We start from the raw sequence: 25907 nt of genomic DNA on the forward strand, positions 1-25907 counted from the left end.
GGAGCTGGGAGACCAGGCTGGAGGTGACTGACCCATCCAGGCAAGTGATGATGATGATGGAAGGGAGCTGGAGTTGGGTGGTAGTTAAGCGGGGAGAATTTGGGATGAATCATTTAAGACAGATTCAACATTTGCTGATGGAATGGTGTGAGTATAAGAGACAGGGATGAGCCAAGGTTTTTGGTGAACCCCTTGAGGGATGGAGCTCTCATCCACTGAATGGGCACAGGTTTAGGGGAAGGTCGGAGCTCAGTTTTGGACAGATTGAATTTACCTTCTAAAATACCTCTATCTTTTTTTTTTTTTTGAGACAGGATCTTAATTTGTTGCTCAGGCTGGAATGCAGTGGCTTGATCATAGCTCACTGCAGCCTTGAACTCCTGGGTTTGAGCGATCCTTCTACCTCAGCCTCCCGTGTAGCTACAACTACAGGCATGTACCACCATGCCCACTTAATTAAAACAATTTTGTTTTTGGTAGCAATGAGGTCTCCCTATGTTGCCCAGGCTGGTCTTGAACTCCTGGGTTCAAGCAATCCTCCCGCCTCAGCCTCCCTAAGCATTGGGATTACAGCATGAACCACCATGCCCAGGCTTAAGATACCTTTTCTTTTTTTTTTCTTTTTTTTTTTTTTTTGACGCGGAGTCTTGCTCTGTGCCCCAGGCTGGAGTGCAGTGGCGCGATCTCGGCTCACTGCAAGCTCCGCTCCCCCGGGTTCACGCCATTCTCCTGCCTCAGCCTCCCGAGTAGCTGGGACTACAGGCGCCCGCCACCTCGCCCGGCTAATTTTCTTGTATTTTTAGTAGAGACGGGGTTTCACCATGTTAGCCAGGATGGTCTCGATCTCCTGACCTCATGATCCGCCCGTCTCGGCCTCCCAAAGTGCTGGGATTACAGGCTTGAGCCACCGCGCCCGGCCAAGATACCTTTTCTTATAAACCCTCAGTTGCATTCATTTTTAAGTGGTTCTTCATTGATTCATTCATTCATTAGTACATTCATTCTTTCATCCATCCATTTGTTCATTTATTCATTCATTCTTTCACTATTCTTAAATTCATTAGCACATTCATCATTCATCCATTCCTTTGTGTGTACATCATTCATTTGCTCATCCATTCATCCATCCGTTCATTATTCATTTGCTCATTTGTTTCTCCATTCATTCCTCCATTTATCCATTCACCCATTCATCCATCCAGCACACTTATCAAAACCACCCCACTTGCCAGACACAGGACACAGCAAACACCTCCAAGGAGGCCACTTCCTATCAGCAAAATTTTCAACGGAGATTTTGAGTTGGCACCCTAGGGGCCATACCGACTCATACTGGGTTTGTGAAAGCTGAAATTATTGGTCCACATTTAAAAACTGGGAGATTTTCCATGAAAATATGGATTTCAGCTTCCCCTGAATGAAAATAACAGCTGACGTTTATGGAACATTTAGCAGGCACCAGGCACTGCAGGGAACATGTTTTACACGACAAGCTACTTGCTCCTCCTCAGAGTCCTAGGAAGTAGGGACCAGTGTTATCCCCATTTTACAGCCAAGGAAACAGGCTGAGAGGGGTCTAGTAACTGGTGAAGATGTGTCAAGATAGTTCAGAGGGTGTGCTCTGGGCCACCACATCGCACACCTGGGGCATGTGGCCATGAGGCAGGGGCACAATTCCACTAGGCTGCAGTTGGCCAGGCCCGGTGGCTGTGACCTCCTTACAGGGACACCTCTCCTTTCTGCAAATACCATTCCCCTCAGGTTCATCACCTTCTCGAGCCCAGGGGCAGCTCCTCATGACCCTGCCCAGCATTTCTGGCCCTAGTCCCTGAGACTCTCAAATATGTGTCCAGATCTGCAGGTCTCCAAAGGGCTTGGCCAAAAGAAATAAGACCCTTGGGACCTTGGGGGTCAGAGGGGATGTTCCACAGATCGAGAGAGAGAGAGATAGAGAGGAAGAGAGGGAGAGAGAGAGAGAGAGAGACCAACCACAACAGGCAGAAGGTCCCCAGCCCCCACTCCTGCTGAAGCCACACTGAAAACCTAGCTTAATCACCAACCAGCAGATGACCTTGGGCAAGCCACCTTGGTACACTGGAGACAACCACAGTTCCTACCTCAAAGGGCCATCCAAAGGCATAAATGAATTAATACATCTTAGCATGATGCCTGATACCTTATGATTATTGGATATAAATCTTCTAGTATAACCTCAAGAGCTGAAATAATGACTAGGTTCACGTGCCAGCCATTGAGAAAGTCTTTCCTGATCACTCAGCCTGGAGACACATCCCCACAACAGGTGTACCCTTCACTGGGAAGGGAGAGGGAAATGAATATTAATTGAACACCTACTAAGTGCTGGACCCCACGCTAGGTACTGTTACTTCTATAGTTGAATTTCATGCTCACTTTGACTCATGTTCCCTTTTTCTATACATTCCTGTCTCTCATTTTTCTCTATGGTCTGGAATTATAACTGTAGACAGTTTCTGGATTTTTAAAAATCATTTTCAAGAGATATTTTATTCAACCCAATACATCCAAAATATTACCATTTCAACATGGAATCAATATTAAGATGGATTCAAAAGATATTTTATACTGTTTCTTTTTGTACTAAGTCTGATGTGTTATTATGAAGTATATCTTAGTTCATGGTCAGCCACATTCAAGGGATCAAAAGCCAGTATAACTGGTACCAGTCCAAAATGTTCTTTTCCTTTTTTTTTTTTTTTTTTTTGAGATAGAGTCTCATTCTGTCACCCAGGCTGGAGTGCAGTGGCATGATCTTGGCTCACTGCAACCTCCGCCTCCCAAGTTCAAGTGATTCTCCTGCCTCAGCCTCCCAAGTGGCTGGAACTATAGGTGCCCACCACCACACCTGGCTAATTTTTGTATTTTTAGTAAAGATGGTGTTTTGCCATGTTGGCCGGGCTGGTCTTGAACTCCTAACCTCAAGTGATCTGCCCACTGCAGCCTCCCAAAGTGCTGGGATTACAGGCATGAGCTACTGGACGTCTGGGCCAGTCTGCAATGTTTTATGGTGAGGGAAGGGGTATGTCACCGCCAAGGATTCATCTGGTGATTTCTGGCAATTTGTATACCCTTAAAATTATATGTAAATTGTAATACAGCCATATTTGGCTTAATAAGGGAAACATGTTCTGAGAAATGCAGTGTTAGGCAATTTTGTCCTTGTGTGACCATCCTAAAGTGAATTTACACAAACCTAGATGTTGTAGCCTACTCCACACCCGGGCTATGTGGCTTGCAGCTCCTCGGCTACAAACCTGCCCGGCATATTACTGTACTTAATACTATAGACAACTATAACATCATAGTATTTGTGTGTCTGAACATATCTAAACACAGAAAAGGTACAGTAAAAACAGTATAAAAGAGAAAAGATGTTCAGCTGCCTAGGGTACTTAGCATGAACGGAGCTTGCAGGACTGGAAGTTACTCTTGGTGAGGGAGTGAGTGAGTGGTGAGTGAATGTGAAGGCCTAGGACATTATTGTACACTCCTGTATATATTATAAACACTGTATACTCAGGCTACATGACATTTACAAAAAAATAAAGTAATTAGGGCCAGGCACGGTGGCTCATGCCTGTAATCCCAGCACTTTGGGAGGCTGAGGAGGGCGGATCATGAGGTCAGGAGTTTGAGACCAGCCTGGCCAACATGGTGAAACCCCATCTCTACTAAAAACACAAAAATTAGCCAGGCGTGGTGGTGCACACCTGTAATCCCAGCTACTCGGGAGGCTGAGGCATGAGAAGCGCTTGAACCCGGGGGGCAGAGGTTGCAGTGAGCCGAGATCGTCCCACTGCACTCCCGCCTGGGCCACAGAGCAAGACTCTGTCTTGGGAAAAAAAAAAGTAACCGTGCTCATGCTACAACATTATGACAGCTATGATGTCACTAAGTTATAGGAATTTTCAGCTCCATCATATTATCTTATGGGTTCACAATCATATATATTATCTGTCATTGACCAAAATGACATTATGCAGCATATGACTGTAGCTGCTGCCCATATTGTGGGTTGAACTGTGTCCCCCAAAAAGGTTTGTTGTAGCCCTAACCCCTGGTACCAGCAAAAGTGGCCTTATTTGAAAATAGGGTCTTTGCAGGTGGTAATCAAGTTAAGATGAGGTCAAACTTAATTAGAGTGGGTCGTAAATCCAACGACTGGTGTCTTTAGAAGAGGAGAAGCAGGCTGGGCACTGCGGTTCACGCCTGTAATCCCAGCACTTTGGGAGGCCAAGGCAGGCGGATCACTTGAGGTCAGGAGTTCAAGATCAGTCTGGCCAACCTGGCAAAACCCTGTCTCTACTAAAAAATACAAAAATTAGCTGGGCGTGGTGGTGCACACCTGTAATCCCAGCTACTCAGGAGGCTGAGGTGGGAGGACTGCATGAGCCTGGGAGGTTGAGGTTGCAGTGAGCTGTGATCGTGCCATTGCATTCCAGCCTAGGTGACGGAGTGAGACTTGTCTCAGAAAAAAAAAAAAAAAAAAAAAGGAAAAGAAATGGCACAGAGACTCACAGAAAGAAGACCATATGACAACAGAGGCAGAGATTGGAATTACGCATCTATGAACTGAGGAACACCAGGGATTGCTGGCAGCACCAGAAACTAAGAAAATGGAATGGAACAGATTCTCCCCTAAAACCTTCGGAGGGAACATGGTGGCTCTGCTGACACCTTGATTTCAGTTTGGACTTCTGGCCTCCAGAACTGTGAGAGAAGAAATTTCTGTTGTTTTAAGCCACTGGGTTTGTGACACTTTGTAATGGCAACTCTGGGAACTCAATACCACCCATATAGAGCCTGTATTATTAAAACCACGTAAATGGATCCCCTTTTCCCCACATCCTCGCCAGCACTTGTTAGGATTTGTCTTTTTTTTTGTTTTCTGAGATGGAGTCTCACTCTGTCACCCAGGCTGTAGTGCAGTGGCGTGACCTCTGCTAACTGCAACCTCTGCCTCCTGGTTTAAGCAATTCTCCTGCCTCAGCCTCCTGAGTAGCTGGGATTACAGGTGTGCACTACTGCACCTGGCTAATTTTTGTATTTTTAGTAGAGACGGGGTTTCACCATGTTGGACAGCCTGCTTCTCCTCTTATAAAGATAGCAGTCGTTGGATTTAGGACCCACCCTAATTAAGTTTGACCTCATCTTAACTTGATTACCACCTGCAAAGATCCTATTTTCATGTAAGGCCACATTCGCAGGTATCAGGGGTTAGGACTTCAACAAACCTCATTTGTCTTTTTGATGATAGCTACTCTAGGCTGAGCATGGTGTCTCACACCTGTAATCCTGGCACTTTGGGAGGCCAAGGAGGGCAGATCATTTGAGGTCAGGAGTTCAAGACCAGCCTGACCAACATAGTAAAACCCCATCTCTACTAAAATACAAAAGTTAGCTGGGCATGGTGGCGTGTGTCTGTAATTTCAGCTACTCAGGAGGCTGAGGCAGGAGAATCCCTTGAACCCAGGAGGGACAGGTTGCAGTGAGCTGAGATCACGCCACTGCACTCCAGCTTGGGCGACAGAGCGAGACTTCCTCTCAACAAACAAACAAACAAACAAACAAACAAAGATACAGCTACTCTAACAGGTGTGAGGTGATAGCTGATGGAGATTTTGATTTGCATTTCTCTGATGATGAGTGATGTTCAACATTTTATTCATATACCTGTTGGCCACTTGTATGTCTTTTCTTTTGGGATACGTATGTTCAGATCCTTTGTACATTTTTATTTCGAGACAGGGTTTCATTCTGTCGCTCAGGGTGGAGTGCAGTGATGCAATGTCAGCTCACTGTAACCTCCTCCTCCCGGGCTCAAGGGATCCTCACATCTTAGCCTCCCGAGTAGCTGTCTTTGCTCATTTTTAATTGGGTTACTTGTTTTCTTGCTGTTGAGTTGTTTGAGTTCCTTATGTATTTTGGATATTAGCTCCTTATCACAAGTATTGTTTGCAAACATTTTCTCACATTCCTTAGGTTGTCTCTTCCCTCTGCAGAATGTTTCCTTTGCTGTGCACAAACTTTTTAGTTTGATACGATCCCATTTGTCCATTTTTGCTTCTGTTGCCCGTGCTTTTGAGGTCCTGTCCAAAAAAATCATTCCCGAGACCAATGCCATGGAGCTTTCTCCCTATGTTTTCTCAGAGCATCTTTACCATTTCAGGTGTGACATTTAAGTCTTTTCAGAACATCTGCACTCCCACGTTCGCTTCAGCATTATTCACAATAGCCAAAATACGGAAGCAAACTAAGTGTCCCGCAATGGATGAATGGATAAAGAAAATGTGGTATATATACAAATAGAATATTATACAGCCCTAAAAAGAAGGAAATCCTGTAATGTGTGACAACATGGATAGAAATGGAGGAGTAAAATAAGCTGGCACAGAAAGATAATTATGGTATGATCTCATATGTGGGAGCTTAAGACTAAAAAAAATCGATCTCATAGAAAGAGCAGGAAGGTGGTTCCTGGAGGCTGCAGGGGAGGAGGAGGGATTGAGAAAGAGAAGATGTTGATCAAAGGGTGTAAGTTAGAGTTAGACTGGAAGAGTAAGTTTTAGTGACCTATTACATTGCATTGCATTGCATTTAGTGATACATTAATACATTACTGTGTATTTATATTGCATTATTAATGTGTTGTGTATTTCAAAATTGCTAAGAGATTTTTAATGCCTTCCCTACACACAAAAAAATGGTGAGATGGTGAGGTGATAGATGTGTTAACAAGCATGATTGAATCATTCTATGATACATACATAGATTAAAACATCACACTGTACCCCATAAACATACACAATTACCATTTGTCAGCTGCAAATAAATTAATTGAAAAATCATGCCTGTAATCCCAGCACTTTGGGAAGCCAGGGCAGGAGGATCACTTGAGGCCAGGAGTTTGAGACCAGCCTGGGCAACATAGCCAGACCCCATCTCAACAACAACAACAACAACAACAACAACAACAAATTAGTTGGGTGTGGTGGCACCTGTAGTCCCAGCTACTTGGGAGGCTAAGCTGGGAGGATTGCTTAAGCCCAGGAGCTCCAGGCTGCAGAGAGCTATGATCATACCACTGCACTCCAGCCTGAGTGACAGAGCAAGAACCTACCTCTAAAAACAAATTTAAAAAATCATCTAAATAGGATCTGGTTTTCCTAAGAAAGCAGAGTTACAATGGCAGCTTCCATTCATAATGGCTCAACTTTTTTTGTTTTGTTTTCATATGCTCCACATTTTACTTATTTATAATTGTTTTTTTCCTCCTCCTCCTCTTCTTCTTCTTCCTTCTTTCTTCTTCTTCTTCTTTTTTTTTTTTTAAATATAGGCTAGGTACATTGGCTCACACCTGCAATCCTAACACTTTGGGAGGCCAGGGCGAGAGGCTTGTTTGAAGCCAGGGGTTTGAGACCAGCCTGGGCAACGTAGCGAGACCCTGTCTCTATCAAGTATTAGCTGGGCACTGTGGCATGCGCCTGTAGCCTCAAATGATCCTCTCACCTTGGTCTTCCAAAACGTTGGGATTACAGGCGTGAACGACCACACCTGGCCTGTATTGTTGCATTCTTTACAGAAATAAATAAAGGCTCACTCTATTACCCAGGCTGGAGTGCAGATCTTGGCTCACTGCAACCTCCATTTCCCCGATTAAGTGACGCCTCTGCCTCCCGAGTAGCTGGGATTACAGGTGCCCACCTCCATGCCCAGCCGATTTTTGTATATTTATTAGAGACAAAGTTTCACCATTTTGGCCAGGCTGCTCTTGAACTCCTGGCTTCAAATCATCTGCCCGTCTTGGCATCCCAAAGTGCTGGGATTACAGGTGTGAGCCACCACGCCCAGCCATACTGTTATTTTTCTTTTTAAAATTATTATTCATTTATTATTATTCATAAAATTGCCAGATACAGGCTGTATCTATTTATAGTGCACAACATGATATTTTGGCCATATGTATACACTATGGAATGGCTCAGTTGAGCTCGTTAACATATGCATTACCACATATGCTTATCACTTTTGTCATGGTGAGAACGCTTAAAATCTACTCTCTGAGCAATTTTCAAGTATACAATACATTGTTATTAATACAGTCACCATGCTGTACAATAGATCCCTTGAATGTATTCCTCCAGTCTAAATGAAATTTGATATCCTGCCAGGCGCAGTGGCTCACACCTCTAATCCCAGCACTTTCGGAGGCTGAGGTGGGCGGATCACTTGAGGTCAGGAGTCTGAGACCAGCCTGGCCAACATGGTGAAACCCCATCTCTACTAAAAATACAAAAATTGGCCAGGCCTGGTGGTGTGCACCTGTAGTCCCAGCTACTTGGGAGGCTGAGGTGGGAGAATCACTTGAACCTGGAAGGCGGAGGTCACAGTGAGCCGAGATCGCGCCACTGCACTCCCACCTGGGTGACAGAGTAAGACTCCATCTCAAAAAACAAGAAAAAAAAAACAAGAAAAAAAAATGGATATCCTTTCAGTAACATGGCTCAACTTTCCATGTCAATGATTCAAATTCCTTATTTCAGCAGTAAGTTCATCAATTAGAAATGAACCTGCTTTATAGCGCGTTTATCCACTGATTCAACAACACAGTAGAATCACCAATTATATAAGACTCCGTGGCCGGGCGCGGTGGCTCAAGCCTGTAATCCCAGCACTTTGGGAGGCCGAGACGGGCGGATCACAAGGTCAGGAGATCGAGACCATCCTGGCTAACACGGTGAAACCCCATCTCTACTAAAAATACAAAAAAATTAGCCGGGCGTGGTGGCGGCGCCTGTAGTCCCAGCTACTCGGGAGGCTGAGGCAGGAGAATGGCGGGAACCCGGGAGGCGGAGCTTGCAGTGAGCCGAGATCGCGCCACTGCACTCCAGCCTGGGCGACAGAGCGAGACTCCGCCTCAAAAAAAAAAAAAAAAGACTCCGTGTGGATCAAGTGTGGTGGGTCACGCCTGTTATCCCACTGCTTTGGGAGGTAGAGGTAGGCGTATTGTTTGAGACCAGGAGTTTGAGACCAGCCTAGGCAATATATCGAGAGCCCATCTCTTAAAAAATATAAAAAACTTAGCTGAGTGTAGCAGTCTACACCTGTCGTCCCAGCTACTAGGGAAGCTGAGGTGGGAGGATCACTTGAGTCCAGGGGTTTGAGGCTGCAGTGAGGTATGACTGCACCACTGCACTCCAGCCTGGGCAACAGGGCAAGACACTGTCTCAAAAAAAAAAAAAAAAAAAAAATAGGACTGTGCGTATTGTGGTGCAATGTGAATGTGAACGCAGACACCATAAAGCTCTCACCTTACTTTGAAATATGCATTACTGTATTATTACATTCTTTTTTTTTTTTTTTTTTTTGAGATGAGGTCTCTGTCATGCAGGCTAGAGTAAAGGGGCATGCCGCGGCTCACTGCAGCTTTAACCTTCTGGGCTCAGGTGATCCTCCCACCTCAGCCTCACGAGTAGCTGGGACTACAGGCGTGTGCCACAATGCCCAGCTAATATTTGATAGAGATAGGGTCTCACTATGTTGCCCAGGCTGGTCTGAAACTCCTGGCCTCAAACGATCCTCCCACCTCGGCCTCCCAAAATGTTGGGATTACAGGCGTGAGCCACCACACCCTGCCTGTATTATTGCATTCTTTACATAAATAAATAAAGGTAAATGTGATTCCTTGCCAGAATCCTGGAATTCCAGAGATCTCTTTTGGAGTGGTCTAGAAAAACCACTGGCTAGATTGGGGGCTCCTTTCTTTGTCTTTTTGAGTAATCAGGCTGATGAGGTGGGTTTTGGTGGATTTGCCGGTAGCAAACGTGGCTATGAACTAACAAGCCACTGGCCTGGGTTTTGGGTCTGTTTAGAAAGCTGCAATGTCACCTGCCTTGTTAACGGAGGTAGAGGCTGCAGTGGCAGTGAGCTGAGATGGTGCCATTGCCCTCCAGCCTGGGTGCTACAGCAAGACTCCATCTCAAAAAAAAAAAATATATATATATACACACACACACACACACACACACACACACACACGCACGCAGATTTTTTTTTTTTTTTGATGGAGTTTCACTCTTGTTGCCCAGGCTGGAGGGCAATGGCATCATCTCAGCTCACTGCAGCCTCCGCCTCCCAGTTTCAAGCGATTCTCATGCCTCAGCCTCGCAAGTAGCTGGGATTACAGGCGCACACCACCACACCCACTTAATTTTTGAATTTTTAGTACAGACAGGGTTTCACCATGTTGGCCAGGCTGGTCTCCTACTCCTGACCTTAAGCAATCCGCCTGCTCAGCCTCCCAAAGTGCTGGGATTACAGGCGTGAGCCACCACGCCCGGCCAACAAAGCAGATTTTTAAGAATTAATGTTACTTATTTTTTTTAGAGACAGGTCCTCACTCTGTTGCCCAGGCTGCAGTGAAGTGGCACAATCATAGCTCACTGCAACCTTGAATTCCTGGGTTCAAGAAATCCTCCTGCTTCAGCTTCCCAGGAGGTGGGACTACAGGCGTGTGCCATAATGCCTGGTTAAGTTTTTAAACATTTTGTTTTTCAGAGATGGAGTCTTGTTATGTTGCCCAGGCTGGTCTTGAACTCCTGGCCTCAAGAGATCCTTCTGCACTGGCCTCCCAAAGCAGTGGGATTATAGGCGTGAGCCACTGTGCCTGGCCATAAGACAGATTTTAAAACAATGGAAGTAACCTAACACGTGAGACAGACATAATTGATCAAATACACAAGACACCGACTGAGCGCTCCAATTCTTGACATTTGCTTACAGGAGATTAAACAGATGCACACACAAGTGTAAGTAGAACGAGTTCTCCATTACAAGAAAAAGCATGTTTTGGCTGGAAATTAAAAATGCAAATGAAAACAAGCTTTAAGGTTTCATTACAAACCCACTTAACTGGGAAAGGAAATTAAATTGGTAATATTCGATGGCCTGGGTGGGGAATCCACGAACATATGCATACTTGGCAGGGTTTATAAATGGGCTCCATGTTTTTGAAACTCAGAATGGCTCTTTGAATAATGAGTTGAAAAGCTGTTAATATCTTTGATCCTATAATTATCTCCAAGGAAATACGCCCAAAGGGTGGGGGGGGGGGGAGTCATTGTACGTAAATGTGCACAGCAGTGCTCTTCGTAAGAGAAATGACTGGAAACAACTCAAACACCCTATAAAGGAACTATGGCTAAACAAACCATAGTGTATCCAAGTGTATCCACCCTACGAGATATGTGATCGCAATGGAAATTATGCCTAAACTCAGCAATAAGGTTATAAACTAGGGGTGAGCGAAAAAAAGGGAATATGAAATAGACCAGAAACTATGGATCAGAAACACATGGATGTGCTAACTTCTCTCCTTCCTCCACTTCTCTCCCTCCCTCTCTTCCTCCCTTCCTCTTTCTCTTGCCATCCTTTCTTCCTCTAAATTGCGGCCACACAGTTTTCTAAGCAGCCTAAATTCCTTATCTCCTCAATCTTATTCCAGTCTTATTTCCTCTGCCTGGATGCTTTTCCTTCCATTAAAAACAAAGATCCATTAAAGAACAACAACAATACATTCTCACTTTAGAAGGTCACGATCAACATAGTCACAGTCAATGAATCAACAGGACAGAGGAATGAGAAGGGAAAGAATAAACGTTCCCTCTTTCCTCAAACTCTGGCTCTTGTGGTGGCAAAGGTCTGAGCCCTGCCTCTCACACTGTTCGTTCTGCTATTACCACCACCGTGATCTCCTACCCTCCTTCAGTTTCCAGCTTAAACATCACTTCCTCCGGGTAGCCTTCCCTGACTGCTCCCCATCCTTCCAGAGCAAACTAAGCCCAGAGCCTCTCCCTGATGTGCCATTACCATTACAGGTTTATTTGTGTAATTCTCTGTTTAATTTCTATTTCCTGCACCGGACTGCAAGCTCCATGTAGGTAGGGATTTGGTTTGTGTCTTTTTTTTTTTTTTTTTTTTTTTTTGAGACAAGATCTTGCTCTGTTGCCCAGGCTGGAGGGCAGCGATGAGATCTCAGCTCACCACAACCTCTGCTTCCCAGGTTCAAGTGATGCTCCCGCCTCAGCCTCCCGAGTGGCTGGGACTACAGGCTAAGTTTTTGTATTTTTAGTAGAGCCAGGGTTTCACCATGTTGGCCAGGCTGGTCTCGAACTCCCAACATCAGGTGATCCGCTCATCTCAGCTTCCCAAAGTGTTGGGATTACAGGCGTGAGCCACTGCGCGCTGGCCCATTTGTGTCTTTTTTTTTTCTGTGCCCAGGCTGGAGTGCAGTAACACAATAATGGCTCATTGCAGCCTCCACTTCCCAGGCTCAAGTGATCCTCCCAGTTCAGCCTCCCAAATGCCTGTGTCTTATTTGCAATCAGGCACCTAATATAAGCAGGTCCCCCATGAATACTTCCCGAGTGAGTCACAAACATTCACCAACATGACTGGGAGCTTGGTCCCTGCCAGGTGCCGGTTCGCCATGCTTTATGGGGATCATTTAGTAGAATTCCCACCAAACAACGAGAAGCTGGGCACAGATGTTATTCCCATAATGATGTAATCTGCCCCAGGACACACGCACAGGCGGGAAGGGGTGGAGCTGAGACCCAAATCCAGGCAGCACAGTTTGCAAGCCCTCTGCCCCCACCCCACTCCATCTCTTGGACGATAGGCGATGAACAACTGATAGGTGGCAGAGGAAGGGACTCACCCACAGAGGCTATATCAGCCAGCTGATCCTCAGCCTCTTCGGGGTTGAGCAAATCTGTCTTGCTTTTCTTTATGGTGGCTCTCCGCAGAGCTCCAACAATGGAAACATGGCAAGAGAAAAAGACGTTACCCTTTTTGCAACACAGACCGTACGGACACAGTGTGTCCTTGGATTTAACTCTCACGGCAACTGTTCTCACAGGAACTAATAGTATACCCATTTTTCAGATGTGTAAACTGAGGTTCAAGGTGGCACTATCACTTTGCTTAAAGGGGTAAAGACAAGAATCTAGTCGGGTTCAGTCTGACTCCAGGTCTGGGCCCTCGGCCACTATTTTCCCTCTGGTTTATTTATTTATTTATTTATTTACTTATTTTTGAGACAGAATCTCGCTCTGTCACCCAAGCTGGAGTGCAGTGATGTGATCTTGGCTCACTGCAACCTCCGCGTCCCGAGTCCAAGCGATTCTCCTGCCTCGGCCTCCTGAGTAGCTGAGACTACAGGCGTGCACCACCATGCCCGGCTAATTTTTGTATTATTAGTAGAGATGGGATTTTGCCATGTTGGCCAGGGCTGGTCAAATTCTTGACCTCAAGTGATTTGCCTGCCTTGGCCTCCAAAAGTGCTAGGATTACAGGCGCGAGCTGCCACACTCAGCCTCTATTTTCAAATTCTAAGAAACCTAACTTTCTTATGAAAACAGTTCACCCCTTGACCAGTAGCATACTTGCTAGGCAGGCTGCAATTTTGGGATTCTACCCTAGTATTCAAGCTATATACCCCTAGGGGCTCCATAGCAGACAGTAAGTTCAGGTGTAGACTTCCAATAACAAGATTTAGGCAACCCATGGGTAATCTCCCCTCCCCAGCTAAAACTGTAAAATTCATTTTATAACCTTCTGGGACAGAGTGCCAGTTCTTTTATTTCCCTCAAATCCCTGGGATTTTAAATCAAAAGTCATCACCCTGTCTAGCCAGTTTTCTTTCTTTTTTTTTTTGAGACAGAGTCTCGCTCTGTCACCCAGGCTGGAGTGCAGTGGTGTGATCTCGGCTCACTGCAACTTCCGTCTCCCAGGTTCAAGCAATTCTCGTGGCTTAGCCTCCCGAGTAGCTGGGATTACAGGCGTGTGCCACGACACCTAGCTAATTTTTGTATTTTTAGTAGAGATGGGTTTTACCATGATGGCCAGGCTGGTCTTGAACTCCTGGCCTCAAGTGATCCACCCGTCTTGGCCTCCCAAAGTGCTGAGATTACAGGCGTGAGCCACCACACCCAGCCCCTGTCTAACCAGCTTTCTAAAGTGTGAGAAGATAAATCTCGAGCAACAAATTGCGTGTTTCAGGGAGTACTATTATTTTTCTCATTGCTCTTATTATTATATTGCAGGCATATCCTTCTGGCCTATCTCTAAACTCTTTTTTTTTCTTTTGAAACAGGGTCTCACTCTGTCACCCAGGCTGGAGTGGAGTGATGCCCGCTGCAACCTTGACCTCTTAGGCTCAAGTGATCCTCTTGCCTCAGCCTCCCGAGTAGCTGGGACCCTAGGTGCGTGCGTCACCACATCCGGCTACGTTTTTATTTTTTGTAGAGACAGAACCTCACTGTGTTGCTCAGGCTGGTCTTGAACTCCCAGGTTCAAGTGTTCCTCCTGTCTCGGCCTCCCAAAGTGTTGGGATTACAGGTGTGAGCCACGGACAGACCACATCCAGCCCTATCTCTAAACTCTAGGAAGCTTTACTTTCATGAAGCCCCAGGTTGGATACACAGTGACTCTTACAGTCTGTCCCCTGACTTCCAGCTATGCTGGGCAGGTTGGGGTTTTGGACCTGTTTTTAATGGTCCTTCCTTTCATATTCAGGTTTCCAGGGGACCATGAATTGACGTCTATACTCCCAGCACTTTGGGAGGCCGAGGTGGGCAGATCACTTGAGGCAAGGAGTTCAAGACCAGCCTGGCCAACATGGCGAAACCCCATCTCTACCAACAATATAAAAATTAGCCACGCATGGTGGCACATGCCTGTAATCTCAGCTACTCATGAGGCTGAGGCAGGAGAATTGCTTGAACCTGAGAGGCAGAGGTTGCAGTGAGGTGAGATCACGCCACTGCACTCCAGCCTGGGTGACAGAGCGAGACTCTGTCTCAATTTAAAAAAGAAAAAGAAAAAAAAGAAAGTCAGTCATGGTTCTGTCTGGTTAAGTTTCTGACATGGGAGACAGCAGCCCTTCACAGTAAACTGGACTTTTGGTGGGATTATTATTTATTTAGCAAGCAGAAACATTCTGACCCTATCCTAGGTGTTATTTTGCCATAATGAATATCATTCTGAGAAACAATCTCATGATCTAGGGTATTGTTTATATCATACCCATTTTGCAGGTGAGAAAAACCAAGGCACAAAGCAGAAAAAACCAGGTCCATGGTTAAAACAAAAAAGTGGAGGCCAGAATAGAGAAACTCTGCATGGAAGTCCTAAAATTCCTCCAGGAGGAACGTCCACCCCCTGGAGGATCCTTAGAACCAGTCACCTGCTCTCCCCCAAGCCCCCAGCACAGCTTCTCCCTTCTCCCCTGGGACCCACCCCCGAGGTGGGTTCAGAGCGGTTACCATCAAAGGGATGCCTCTGCTCCCCGTCAGTTTCATCCTCGGCGAGGATCACCTCTTCTGAAGAGGAAGAGCACAGAGTTAAGATCCCGCATTTGGAGGATGAGTTCTCTCTTGGACCGGGAAGGAGAAAGGTCAGCCCGGCCACCCCCATTCTCCCCTGGCTGATGATGACAGCTCAACCGGCCAAAAAACATGCTGCTGGGTGGTTTCCGACCTCAAGCCCCACCTCCGCCACAGTGGCAAAAGCCAACATTCTCCCCACGTCGCGCAAAATAAAAACCAGTATCCACACCACAGCTTATAAGCCCCTGCTTGATCTGATCTCCATCACCTTCCTGTCTTCCTCTCCTCCGACTCCTCCCACCTCTCACTCCGTTTCACCTGCACTGGCTTCCTTGCTGTGTCTCAAATACGCTCCGAGCTCACGGCCTTTGTACTTGTTGCCTCTGCCTGGAATGCCCCTTCCCTTGATGTCCCCACAGCTTCCTTCTTCACGTCCTTCAGGTCTCTCTACTCAGGTACTTTCTTAGAGAACCCTTCCCTGACCACCTTGCCTCCGACTTCCTACTCTTTTTTATTCTCTGACACGGAGTCTTGCTCTGTCGCCCAGGCTGGAGTACAGTGGTGTGATCTCGGCTCACTGTAACCTCTGCCTCCTGGGTTCAAGTAATTCTCCTGCCTCAGCCTCCCGAGTAGCTGGGATTACAGGCATGCGCCACCATGACCGGCTAATTTTTGAATTTTTAGCAGAGACTGGGTTTCACCATGTTGGCCAGGCTTGTCTCGAATGCCTGACCTCAGGAAATCTGCCCGCCTTAGCCTCCCAAAGTGCTAGGATTATAGGCGTGAGCCACTGCGCCTGGCCAACTTCCTACTCTGTTTTATCTTCCTAGTCTTTTATCTTCCTTCTCTGAATTTGGGAGTTCCCAATATGAAATGTATTTGTTCGTTTTATCTCTCTCACTAGAATATCTGAGCTCTGAGGGCAGGGATTTGGTGTGTATTACTTACTCCCATATCCTCAGTGCTTAGATCAGTGCCTGGCACACAGCAGGTACTCCCTAAATGTTTATTAAATTGCTGAACAAATAAATATGTGTCTACTGTGTATCAGGCGCTGCTCTCCCCAAGTGGCTTAGCTGAGATTATTTTACTAAATACTCCAATAGTACTATGACGTAGGCACTATCATTGCCTCCATGTAACAGCTGAGGAAACGGAGGTACAGGGATGTGTAGTGCACGGGTAAAAAGTGGCAGGGCTGGGATGTAAACCAACGTCTGATTTCAGAATTCAAGTAATGTGATGTCAGATCCTGGCTTCATCCTAGACTTTTTCATATCAGACCCCGGATTCCTGTTGATAAAATTTGGGACTACCAATTCAGGTTCTCTTTCTCCTCCCATTACAACCCTCCCAGCTTAGCCTTCTCCAAACTGCATGACTCTCTTTGTGCTCCGTGGCCTGGGATCTCCATCCCTGGGCCCCGGGATGAAAGGGCCTCACCTGCTTTTGAGATCCACTCCATGTACCCATTGAGCTCACGTTCAATCTGTTGTTGCCGCCTCAGCTTCAGAAAAGCCCGCCGGTTCTCCACCCGTTCCCTTTCTTTGGCAAACTCCCTGCAGAAGCATAGAAAAGCCAGAGTATGGCTGTTTTGAAAATGTTAGGAAACGTGTGTGTGTGTGTGTGTGTGTGTGTGTGTGTGTGTGTGTGTGTGTCTGGGGATTCAGAAGTCTCTGGAGGTTAGGAGTTTTCAACAGGAGGAGTCAGGTCTTCTGGGAAAAGACTGGGATATTATAGGGATGAGTGCTTCTGCCAGCTTCACATATTTCCCAACAACTGCGCCTAGGTAAAGAAAAAGGCCAGGCACAGTGGCTCATGTCTGTAATCCCAGCCCTTTGTGAGGCCGAGATGGGTGTATCATTTAAGGCCAGGAATTTGAGACCAGCCTGGACAACATAGTGGGCCCCATCTCTATGAAAAATAAAAAATTTAGCTGGGCATGGTGCATACACCTGTTGCCCTAGCTACTCAGGAGGCTGAGGCAGGAGGATTGCTTGTGCCTAGGAGTTCTAGGTTACAGTGAGCTTTATGATCGCCCCACTACACTCCAGTCTGGGTAATAAAGCTAGACACTGTTTCTAAAAAAAAAAAAAAACAATAAAAAAGAAAAAAAATGAAAGGATAAAACCATGCCATGCCAACCACCACTGGCTGCATACCTCATTTTCATTCTCTTCATACTCTTGGCTAATAATTACTTCAGCTCTCTTTTAAGTTAGACCAATAAGCCCTACAGCAGGTTGGCTTCTCTGCCATAGGTCCCACCTCTTCCTGTTTCCCTTCTTCCTTTTCCTGTTTGGAACATGAAGTGGCCATCTTGAGGGCATGCAGCAGCCATCTTAGGACCATGAGGTATCCATGAGATTGGAAGCCTCTGGTAAAGATGTCAGAATGGAAAGCTGGAAGAATCTGGGGTTGCTGATGGTGCTATGGAACCACCATACAAGTGCCCAGACTTCTTATGGTAAGAAAAATGAAGCCCATTTATGATTAAGCCAAAAAACTCTTGGGGATAGAGGATAATATGGGTCAGGAAAATACACTGTTAGAGCACATGCTATGATTTTATATTTGGAAAATGGGGGAGAAGTAAACCCAAACTACTGGTTTTTTCAAAAAAATGTAAAGAAAGTAAAGCCCATATGAACTCCCTTACTGGGTACCCCTAGCAGTACACAACCTCTGCACCTGTACATGGCTTGCTAATAACAGTCTGGTAACCCAAACAAGGGGAGAAGCCTTTTCTCTGTCTAGTGAATGAAAACAAAGCTTCAATGGCCTGTCCTTGGGAAGAAGTTGGCCAAGAGGAGTGAGTGGGATGGGGTGGGGAGTAGCAGAGACTTACCCTGACAGCACACCCAGCACAAGGTTCAGCATAAAAAAGGAGCCGATGATGATGAGGGGGATGAAGTACAACCAGTTCCAAGTGTTCCCTGAGGCATCGTTGCTCTGTAGGGCGTGAGGAGGGAAAGCAGGTGAGAGTTGACTGGGACTCAGATAGAACCTGACAGGTGAGGGATGGGGAAGCTCTTGTTCTCTTGTGGCTCTGTCTTAAATGTTCTTGGCTCGTGGAGTTCTGGGGCTGTGGCATCCCAGAGGGTGAAATGGAGAAACATTTTCTGGAGAAAACATCCAAAGGGAAAAGCTCTCTCTTAATTATGTTGTCCTCACATAACATAATTGACCTAGGAATGAGTAAGAAACACAAAAGGACTTCCCAGACCAGAGTCCAGGAGGAGAAGGAAAAAGAAAAGAAAACAAAACACAAAACCTACTGAAATGGATTAATTAATCCCTGGTTCCTTCCCTTCTCCCAACACAGTCACAGACTCTCCTTAGAGGAGATGCATGACCACAGGGTCTGATGACCTGGTGAAATCACCAAGCCAGACAGATGGCCCATGAACCTTTTCCTTAAGTGTCTCCCTGCTGCATTCCTTGCAGCCTTAATGTCAATCACAAAAAATTCTCAGAAGTTTCAGTTCAATTTTCAAGGGGAAAAAAGTCCACAAATAGAATACTGTCTGAAACAGAAAACAGAATGCTATAGCAAGAAGGAAGTAATATGAGGGGAAGAAAATCAAGGAGAGGTGTGTGTGTGTGTGTGTGTGTGTGTGTGTGTGTGTGTGTGTGACACAGAGAGAGAGAAGGAGAGAGAGAAGAATGATAAAAACCAGCACTGAGAGAGAGAGAGAGACAGAGAGAGACAGAGAGAGAGAAAAGAATGATAAAACCCAGCACTTACAGAGTATTTATGGTGTGCTGGCACCCTCCTAAGTACATTATGTATGTTAGCGCACTTAGTCATTTAATCCTCATGATGCCTCTATGTTATAATGTCCATGTTACCATTGAGGAAACTGAGGCTCAGAAAGACAAAATCATCAGCCCAAGGTCACAGAGCTATTCAGTAATAGACATGCGATTTGAACTAGCCAGCTGGGCCCCAGAGTCCATGGGCTTAACCTCTGTGCTGGGAAGCCTTGCCTCCAGCTGTCAGGGCAGGGGTAGCCTTTCAATGGTTGATCACCCTGTGACACCTGCAGAATGCAGGCTCTCAAGAGTGGCTTTAAAAGCCCACCTTTAAAAGCATATATGACACTGCTGCTGCCTAGGAGAAAGGCTAAAATGAGAAAGAAGTTAAGATGAGGTCATTACTACTAGGTATCTGTGAAACTGTAGAGCAACTGGAACCCTCATAACCTGCCAATCGAAGGGTACCATGCTGTATTCATCTCCTGTGGCTGCTGTAACAAGGAACCACAACCTAGGTGGCTTAAACAACAAAGATTTATTGTCTTACAGTTATAGAGGCCAGAAATCCAAGATCAAGGTGTTAGAAGGGCTGGTTCCTTCTGAGGGCTGTGAGAGAGAATCTGTTTTATCCCTCTCTCCTAGCTTCTGGTGGTTTGCTGGCAATCTTTGCTGATTCTTGGCTTGTAGAGGCATAATCCTGATCTCTGCCTTTGTTTAAGCATGGCATTCTTCCTCTGTGTGTGCCTGTCTCTGTGCCAAAATCTCCCCTTTTTATATGGACACCATCATATTGGATTATGGCCCACCCTAATGATCTCATTTTGGCTATTATGCAGTTTTAAAACTGCAATTACTTTGGCACCAACCTAACAATTACATGTGCAATGAATCCATTTCCAGATAAGGTCACATTCTGAGGTGCTGAGGGTTAGGACTTCAACATATGAATTTTGGGGTGAGACAATAAAACCCATAACACATGGTACAACTACTTGAAAAATTGGTGTTGAGAGTTTCTATACTAAGAGTGATTAGGTCATGCTTAACAATGGGCATATGTTCTGAGAAATGTGTCATTAGGTCATTTTGTTGTGCAAACATCATGGAGTGTACTTACACAAGCCTAGATGGTATAGCCTACTACACACCTAGGCTGCATGGTCTAGCCTATTGATCCTATGTTATTCTATGGAATACTGTAGGCAACTGTAACTCAATGGTGTATCTAAAAATATCTAAAAACGGAAAAGCTATAGTAAAAATACTGTGTGATAATCACTGTTATATATTCGGTCCATTATGGGACCACTGTTATATATTTGATCTGTTGTTCACCAAAATGCCATTATGCAGTGTATGACCATATGTACCTTTGCCAAGACCCAGTAATTCTTGGATGGTTACCTATCCAAGATCATTACAATTAGATAGTAATTCTGAATAGTTACCCAACAGAAAGCACACACAAGGACATTCATAGCAGTGGTACTCATCATAGCCCCAAACTGCAAACAATCCACATTGTTATCAACAGGAGACAGAGGATACATGCAATGAACAATGTCACAGGTCACATGAGATCTTAAAAAGTTAATGCCAAGCAAAAGAAGCCAGACAGAAAACAGCATACATGTAAGATTTCACTTACGCAAAATACAAAAACAGGCTAAACTAGTGAATGATGCTCAAAGTCCTGGTAGGGGTACCCTTGCGGGGAGGTAGTGACTAGGAACTGGATATGATGGGGGGCTTCTGGGGCTGAGAAGGTTCTTTTCATCATTTGTGGGCTGGTTACATGGGTGTGTTTAGTTTGTGACAATTAATCAAACTCTTCACTTATAATCTGTGGATTTTTCTGTATGTTTATTCTACTTCAATTTTTAAAACTTTTTTTTTGTTTTTTTTGAGATGGAGTCTCGCTCTGTCACCCAAGCTGGAGTGCAGTGGCGTGATCTCAGATCCCTGCAACCTCTGCCTCCTGAGTTCAAGCAATTTTCCTGCCTCAGCATCCTGAGTAGTTGGGATTACAGGTGACCGCCACCACACCTGGCTAATTTTTGTATTTTTAGTAGCGATAGGGTTTCACCATGTTGGTCAGGCTGGTCTTGAACTCCTGACCTCCTGAGCCGCCTGCTCTAGCCTCCCAAAGTGCTGGGATTACAAGCGTGAGCCACTGAGCTTGGCAAAATTTTTTTTTTTTAATAGTCAACTTTACCTTAAAAAGAAAGAAAATACTGATACGTGCTGCAACATGGGTGAACCTTGAGGGCATTATGCTATGTGAAATAAACCAGTCATAAAAGGGAAAATCCTGTATGATTCCATTTATAGGAGGTCCCTAGAGTCGTCAGAATCATAAAAACAGAAAGTAGCATGGTGGGTGCCAAGGGCTGGGGGACGGGGAACAGGAAGTTGGCGTTTAGTGGGGACAGAGTTACATTTGGAAGATGGAAACGTTTGGGAGATGGATGGTGGTGATAGTTGCACAGCAATGTGAATGTATTATACTTAATGCCACAGAACTGTATCCTTAACAATGGTTAGGATGGCAACAGTATATTAATGGTTTCGAATAGCTAGAAGGAGGAGCTTGAATGTTCCTAACAGAAAGAAACAATAAAGGTCTGAGAAGATGAATACGCTAATTACCCCAATCTGAGCACTATGCATTATATGTATTGAAACATCACTATGTACCCCATGAATAAGTACAATTATGACTTGTCAATTAAAAAATATTAAAAAGTTAAAAAAAATAATTAGGATGGTAAATTTTATGTCTTGTGGGTTTGCCACGGATACCGGAAAAAAAAAAAAAAAAGCCCTGAAAATAAAACTAACCAAGCCAACTTTAATCATGGACACAGACGGGTTCTGGGGACAATGAACGTGCCAGCCACCAGCCCACATCATTGTTTTAACAGGCCCAGAAATGCGAATGCTTCGCTTCTGGAAGGTTCTGGGAGAAAGAACCGAGTCAGCAGAACCATGGCTGGACAGAAGGCAGCACTGGCTTTGTGCTTCTCTCTCTGTCACTGTGGCGGCTGAGGGCTTCTCGTTCCCATTTCTCAGGGCTAAATATAGCCCAGGGAATGAAACTCTGCACCGGCCACCAGTAGGGAGACTGTGAGCCGTCACGAGGGGCAGGCTCAGATGACAGGGACAGGGTGGAGGATGGGGGAGAGGGACAGGACTGAACAGGGAAAAGCAGCCAAGGCCCTTCCATGCCAAGGCAGCCCGTCCATCTCAGATGCTGCCAACAAGACTCGAATCTGCCCTTGTCCGGGTCCCCGACAGGCTTGGGGACCTCTGGGCACAGGACACGCTACCCAGCACCACAACAGACACACATGGAGGTTTGGACTGTTTGAGCTCATTTAATCCTCTCATGAACCCCAGGAGTGGGTACATAATCATCCCCACCCTCCCGGGTGAGAAAACTGAGGCATAGAGAGATCTTTTCTTTTTTTTTTTTTTTTTTGAGATGGAGTCTCACTCTGTCACCCAGGCTGGAATGCAATGGTGCTATCTTGGCTCACTGCAACCTGCACATTCTGGGTTCAAGCAGTTCTCCTGCCTCACCCTCCCAAGTAGCTGGGATTATAGGTGCTTGCCACCATGCCCAGCTAATTTTTCTATTTTTAGTAGAGGCAGGGTTGCACCATGTTGACCAGGCTGGTCTCGAACTCCCAACCTCAGGCGATCCACCCACCTCGGCCTCTCAAAGTGCTGGGATTACAGGTGTGAGCCACCGCGCCCGGCCGAGAGATCAAATTACATGCCCACAGTTCTGCTGTGGGTTGCAGTTGGTCCCCGCAGAAAGATGCATTGAAGAAGTCCTAACCCCTGGTACCTATGAATTGGAAATAGGGTCTTTGCAGATGGAATCAAGTTAAAATCAGGTCATTAGGGTGGACCCTTATCCTACCTGACGGGTTTCTTTATAGGGGACATCTGGGCAGAGCGCAGTGGCTCACATCTGCAGTCCCAGCTACTCAGGAGGCTGAGGTAGGAGGATTGCTTGAGGTCAGGAGTTTGAGGCTGCGGTGAGCTATGATTGCGCCACTGCACTCCAGCCTGGGAGACAGAGCAAGACCCTGTCTCTAAAATAAATCAATAAACAAACAAATAAATAATAAGAAAAGGAGAAACCTGGGCACAGAGACAGCCTCGCACAGAGGGAGAAGGTCATGTGAAATGGAGATGAAGGCGGAATTAGGGCGATGTGTCTACAAGAGAAGGAACACCAAGGATTGTTGGCAAACCACCAGAAGCTACAAGAGAGGCAAGAAGGGACTTCAGACCAGGTCTCAGAGGCACCATGGCCCATCTGACCTTGATGATCTTTGGACACCTGGCCTCCCGAACTGCGAGAGAATAAATAAATTTCTGTTGTTTTCAGCTACTGTATTTGTGGTTCTTTGTTATGCAAGCTACGGGAAATAAATGAAGTCACTCAGCTACTAAATGGCAGAGGGGGCCTCCAACCCTCCCACCTCTCTGCTTTTATCTCCTCCCCCTTTCCCTTGCTCACTCCGTTCCAGCCACCTGGCTTCCTTGCAGTTCCTCAACCATGCCAAGCACAGTCCTACCTCAGGGCCCTTGCACAGGCTGTTCCCCCTGCCTGGAATGCTCTTCCCTGAGACTGCTACATGGTTCCCCCTCACCTCCTTCAGGTTTTTTACTCAAATGCCACCTTCTGAGGGAGGCCTCCCCTGATGGCCCTTTATAATTGCATCCCCCATTTCTGGTCCCCACTTCCTGTTTCTTTTTTCCCTTTTGCATTTCACCACTTACACACTTTACTTATTTCTCTTGTTCTCTCGTCTTCCTGGCTGGAATGTCCATTCAACAAGGGGGAGGGGCTTTGTCCTTTTTGTTCCCTGCTGTATTCCTGTATTCCCAGCCCCCTAGGACAACATCTGGCACACAGTTGGTGCTGAATAAGTGGTGTCTGTTGAATGACTGATTGAGAGTTGGGTCCAAGTTCCCTGCATAGCTCAGTCGTCAACCCCAAGCCAAGTTCCCTCCTGAATTCTCATCTGCACCATCCTCTCTGGGGAGTGGGCTTCTGCTGCCTGATTTTAGAGACACTTTTTCTCTTTCAGACTCATTCAATTATTCAATTCCATACTCTGGATTCAACAATTCACAGGGAAGAAGCTGGTGGAAGGCTGGGTGCAGTTTTGGATTAGGAGATGGGTTTTCCCTGGTTTGGGGGTGGGGGTGGGTGGATTTTGTTCAGGAGCGAAATGAAGAGTACATTTTACAAGCACGAAGACTGGAGATGCCATGGCTGTTCTATGATAATTCATCAGCAAAGATGGGGTCACAGATCTCCTCTCCTGGTTCTCATCTCTTCTTTGGCAGTTCAAGTAAAGGGAGGGATATGCACAAGTCTGGATTCAGGGAGGAGAGTGGGGGAGGATGGCTTGCTCATTTGTTAAATTCATTAATAATACTGGGAAGGATGTGCTCGAGAGATCGCCTTTTCTTTCTTCCAAGGGCTCAAAGAGTTCTGCTGCCTGGAACACTGTTCCCCATTAATGCTGCCATCAAATATTTCCAGCAATATGGCGGGATGGTCCTTCCTGGTCCCTTTGGGGTTGGCTGAGGACATGCTAAGTGCTGGTCAATGAGGAGTGAGTGGAAATAGCTATCACTTTGGAGCCAGAGCAGTGAATTTTTAGTGTAGGACCTTCTGGCATTCCTTTTTCCCTTCTGGAAGAGCAAATGGCAATGTTCTAGGTGATTAGCTAGGTCCCAAGTGACTACACTGAACAGAGCCCCCCTTCTTCCCCACTGCCAACCTGCACTGGACATGTAGCATGAGCAGGAAATACATCTGTTGTTAAAAGTCATGGAGGCTTTGGGGATGTTTGTTACTGCAGCATAACTTGGCTGCCCTGACCAATACATCTTTCTAATTAATTTTTTATATTTTGTAGAGAGGGGGTCTCTATGTTGCCCAGGCTGATCTCAAACTCCTGGAGTCAAGTGATCCTCCTGCCTCAGCCTCCCAAAGTGCTGGGATTACAGGCATGAACCACCACAATCAGCCAGATTGATACAGTTTGATATCTCCATAGTTTGCTCCTTCACCTCCTTTTTTTTTTTTTTCAGATGGAGTCTTGCTCTGTTGCCCAGCCTGGAGTGCAATGGTGTGATCTCAGCACACTGCAGCCTCTACCTCCTGGGTCCAAGCGATTCTCTGCCTCAGCCTCCTGAGTAGCTGGGATTAGAGGCACCCACCACCATGCCCAGCTAATTTTTGTATTTTTTAAAATAGAGACGAGAGTTCACCATGTTGATCAGGCTGGTCTCGAACTCCTGACCTCAGGTGATCTACCTGCTTTGGCCTCCCAAAGTGCTGGGATTACAGGCATGAGCCACCGCACCCAGCCTCCTTCTGGTCTTTCTTAAATGCCAACTTCTGATTGACTCTTTTATGGATCCCATGAGGCAGGTGAGAAAGTGTCTGTCTCCTGCATGTCTGATGGAGAACATACATTCTTCTCATCAGCACCTGGACATTTTCCAAGACAGACTGCATGTTAGGCCACAAAACAAGTCTCAACAAATTCTAAAATACTGGAATTCTGTCAAGTATCTTCTCGGACTACCCTGGGGTAAAACTAGAAATCAATACCAAGAAAAATTCAGAAATGATGCAAATATATGGCTATTAAACAACATGCTCCTGAATGACCATTGGGTCAG

At 45.8% G+C, this 25907-nt stretch overlaps 1 protein-coding gene and 2 long non-coding RNA genes across 5 annotated transcripts in view; 1 reads left to right on the forward strand and 2 right to left on the reverse strand.

Annotated features, from left to right (window-relative positions):
• Positions 1-25907, reverse strand: part of CACNA1A (calcium voltage-gated channel subunit alpha1 A) — a 307938-nt gene that overhangs the window by 120443 nt on the left and 161588 nt on the right. For 2 of the 3 annotated variants that reach the window (XM_077977500.1, XM_077977501.1), the window contains exons 7-11: positions 18277-18380; positions 16872-16987; positions 15366-15422; positions 15259-15261; positions 12758-12847 (exon numbers count right to left, since the gene is read on the reverse strand). In XM_077977500.1, the coding sequence (XP_077833626.1) occupies positions 12758-12847; positions 15259-15261; positions 15366-15422; positions 16872-16987; positions 18277-18380 (370 nt within the window). The remainder of the gene's footprint in view (positions 1-12757; positions 12848-15258; positions 15262-15365; positions 15423-16871; positions 16988-18276; positions 18381-25907) is intronic. The other variant, XM_028839313.2, reaches the window with a different exon arrangement.
• The window catches only part of LOC144336742 (uncharacterized), a 171959-nt gene that overhangs the window by 65289 nt on the left and 80763 nt on the right, over positions 1-25907 (forward strand). The gene's annotated exons all lie outside the window — the stretch shown is intronic.
• On the reverse strand, positions 290-9303 carry LOC144336714 (uncharacterized). The gene is made up of 3 exons (XR_013409037.1): positions 9075-9303; positions 6104-6957; positions 290-493 (listed from the first exon to the last, which is right to left on the reverse strand). It is a non-coding gene; the product is annotated as an uncharacterized LOC144336714 (long non-coding RNA).

This window comes from Macaca mulatta, chromosome 19, assembly GCF_049350105.2.
Source record: "Macaca mulatta isolate MMU2019108-1 chromosome 19, T2T-MMU8v2.0, whole genome shotgun sequence".
Classification (NCBI taxonomy): domain Eukaryota; kingdom Metazoa; phylum Chordata; class Mammalia; order Primates; family Cercopithecidae; genus Macaca; species Macaca mulatta.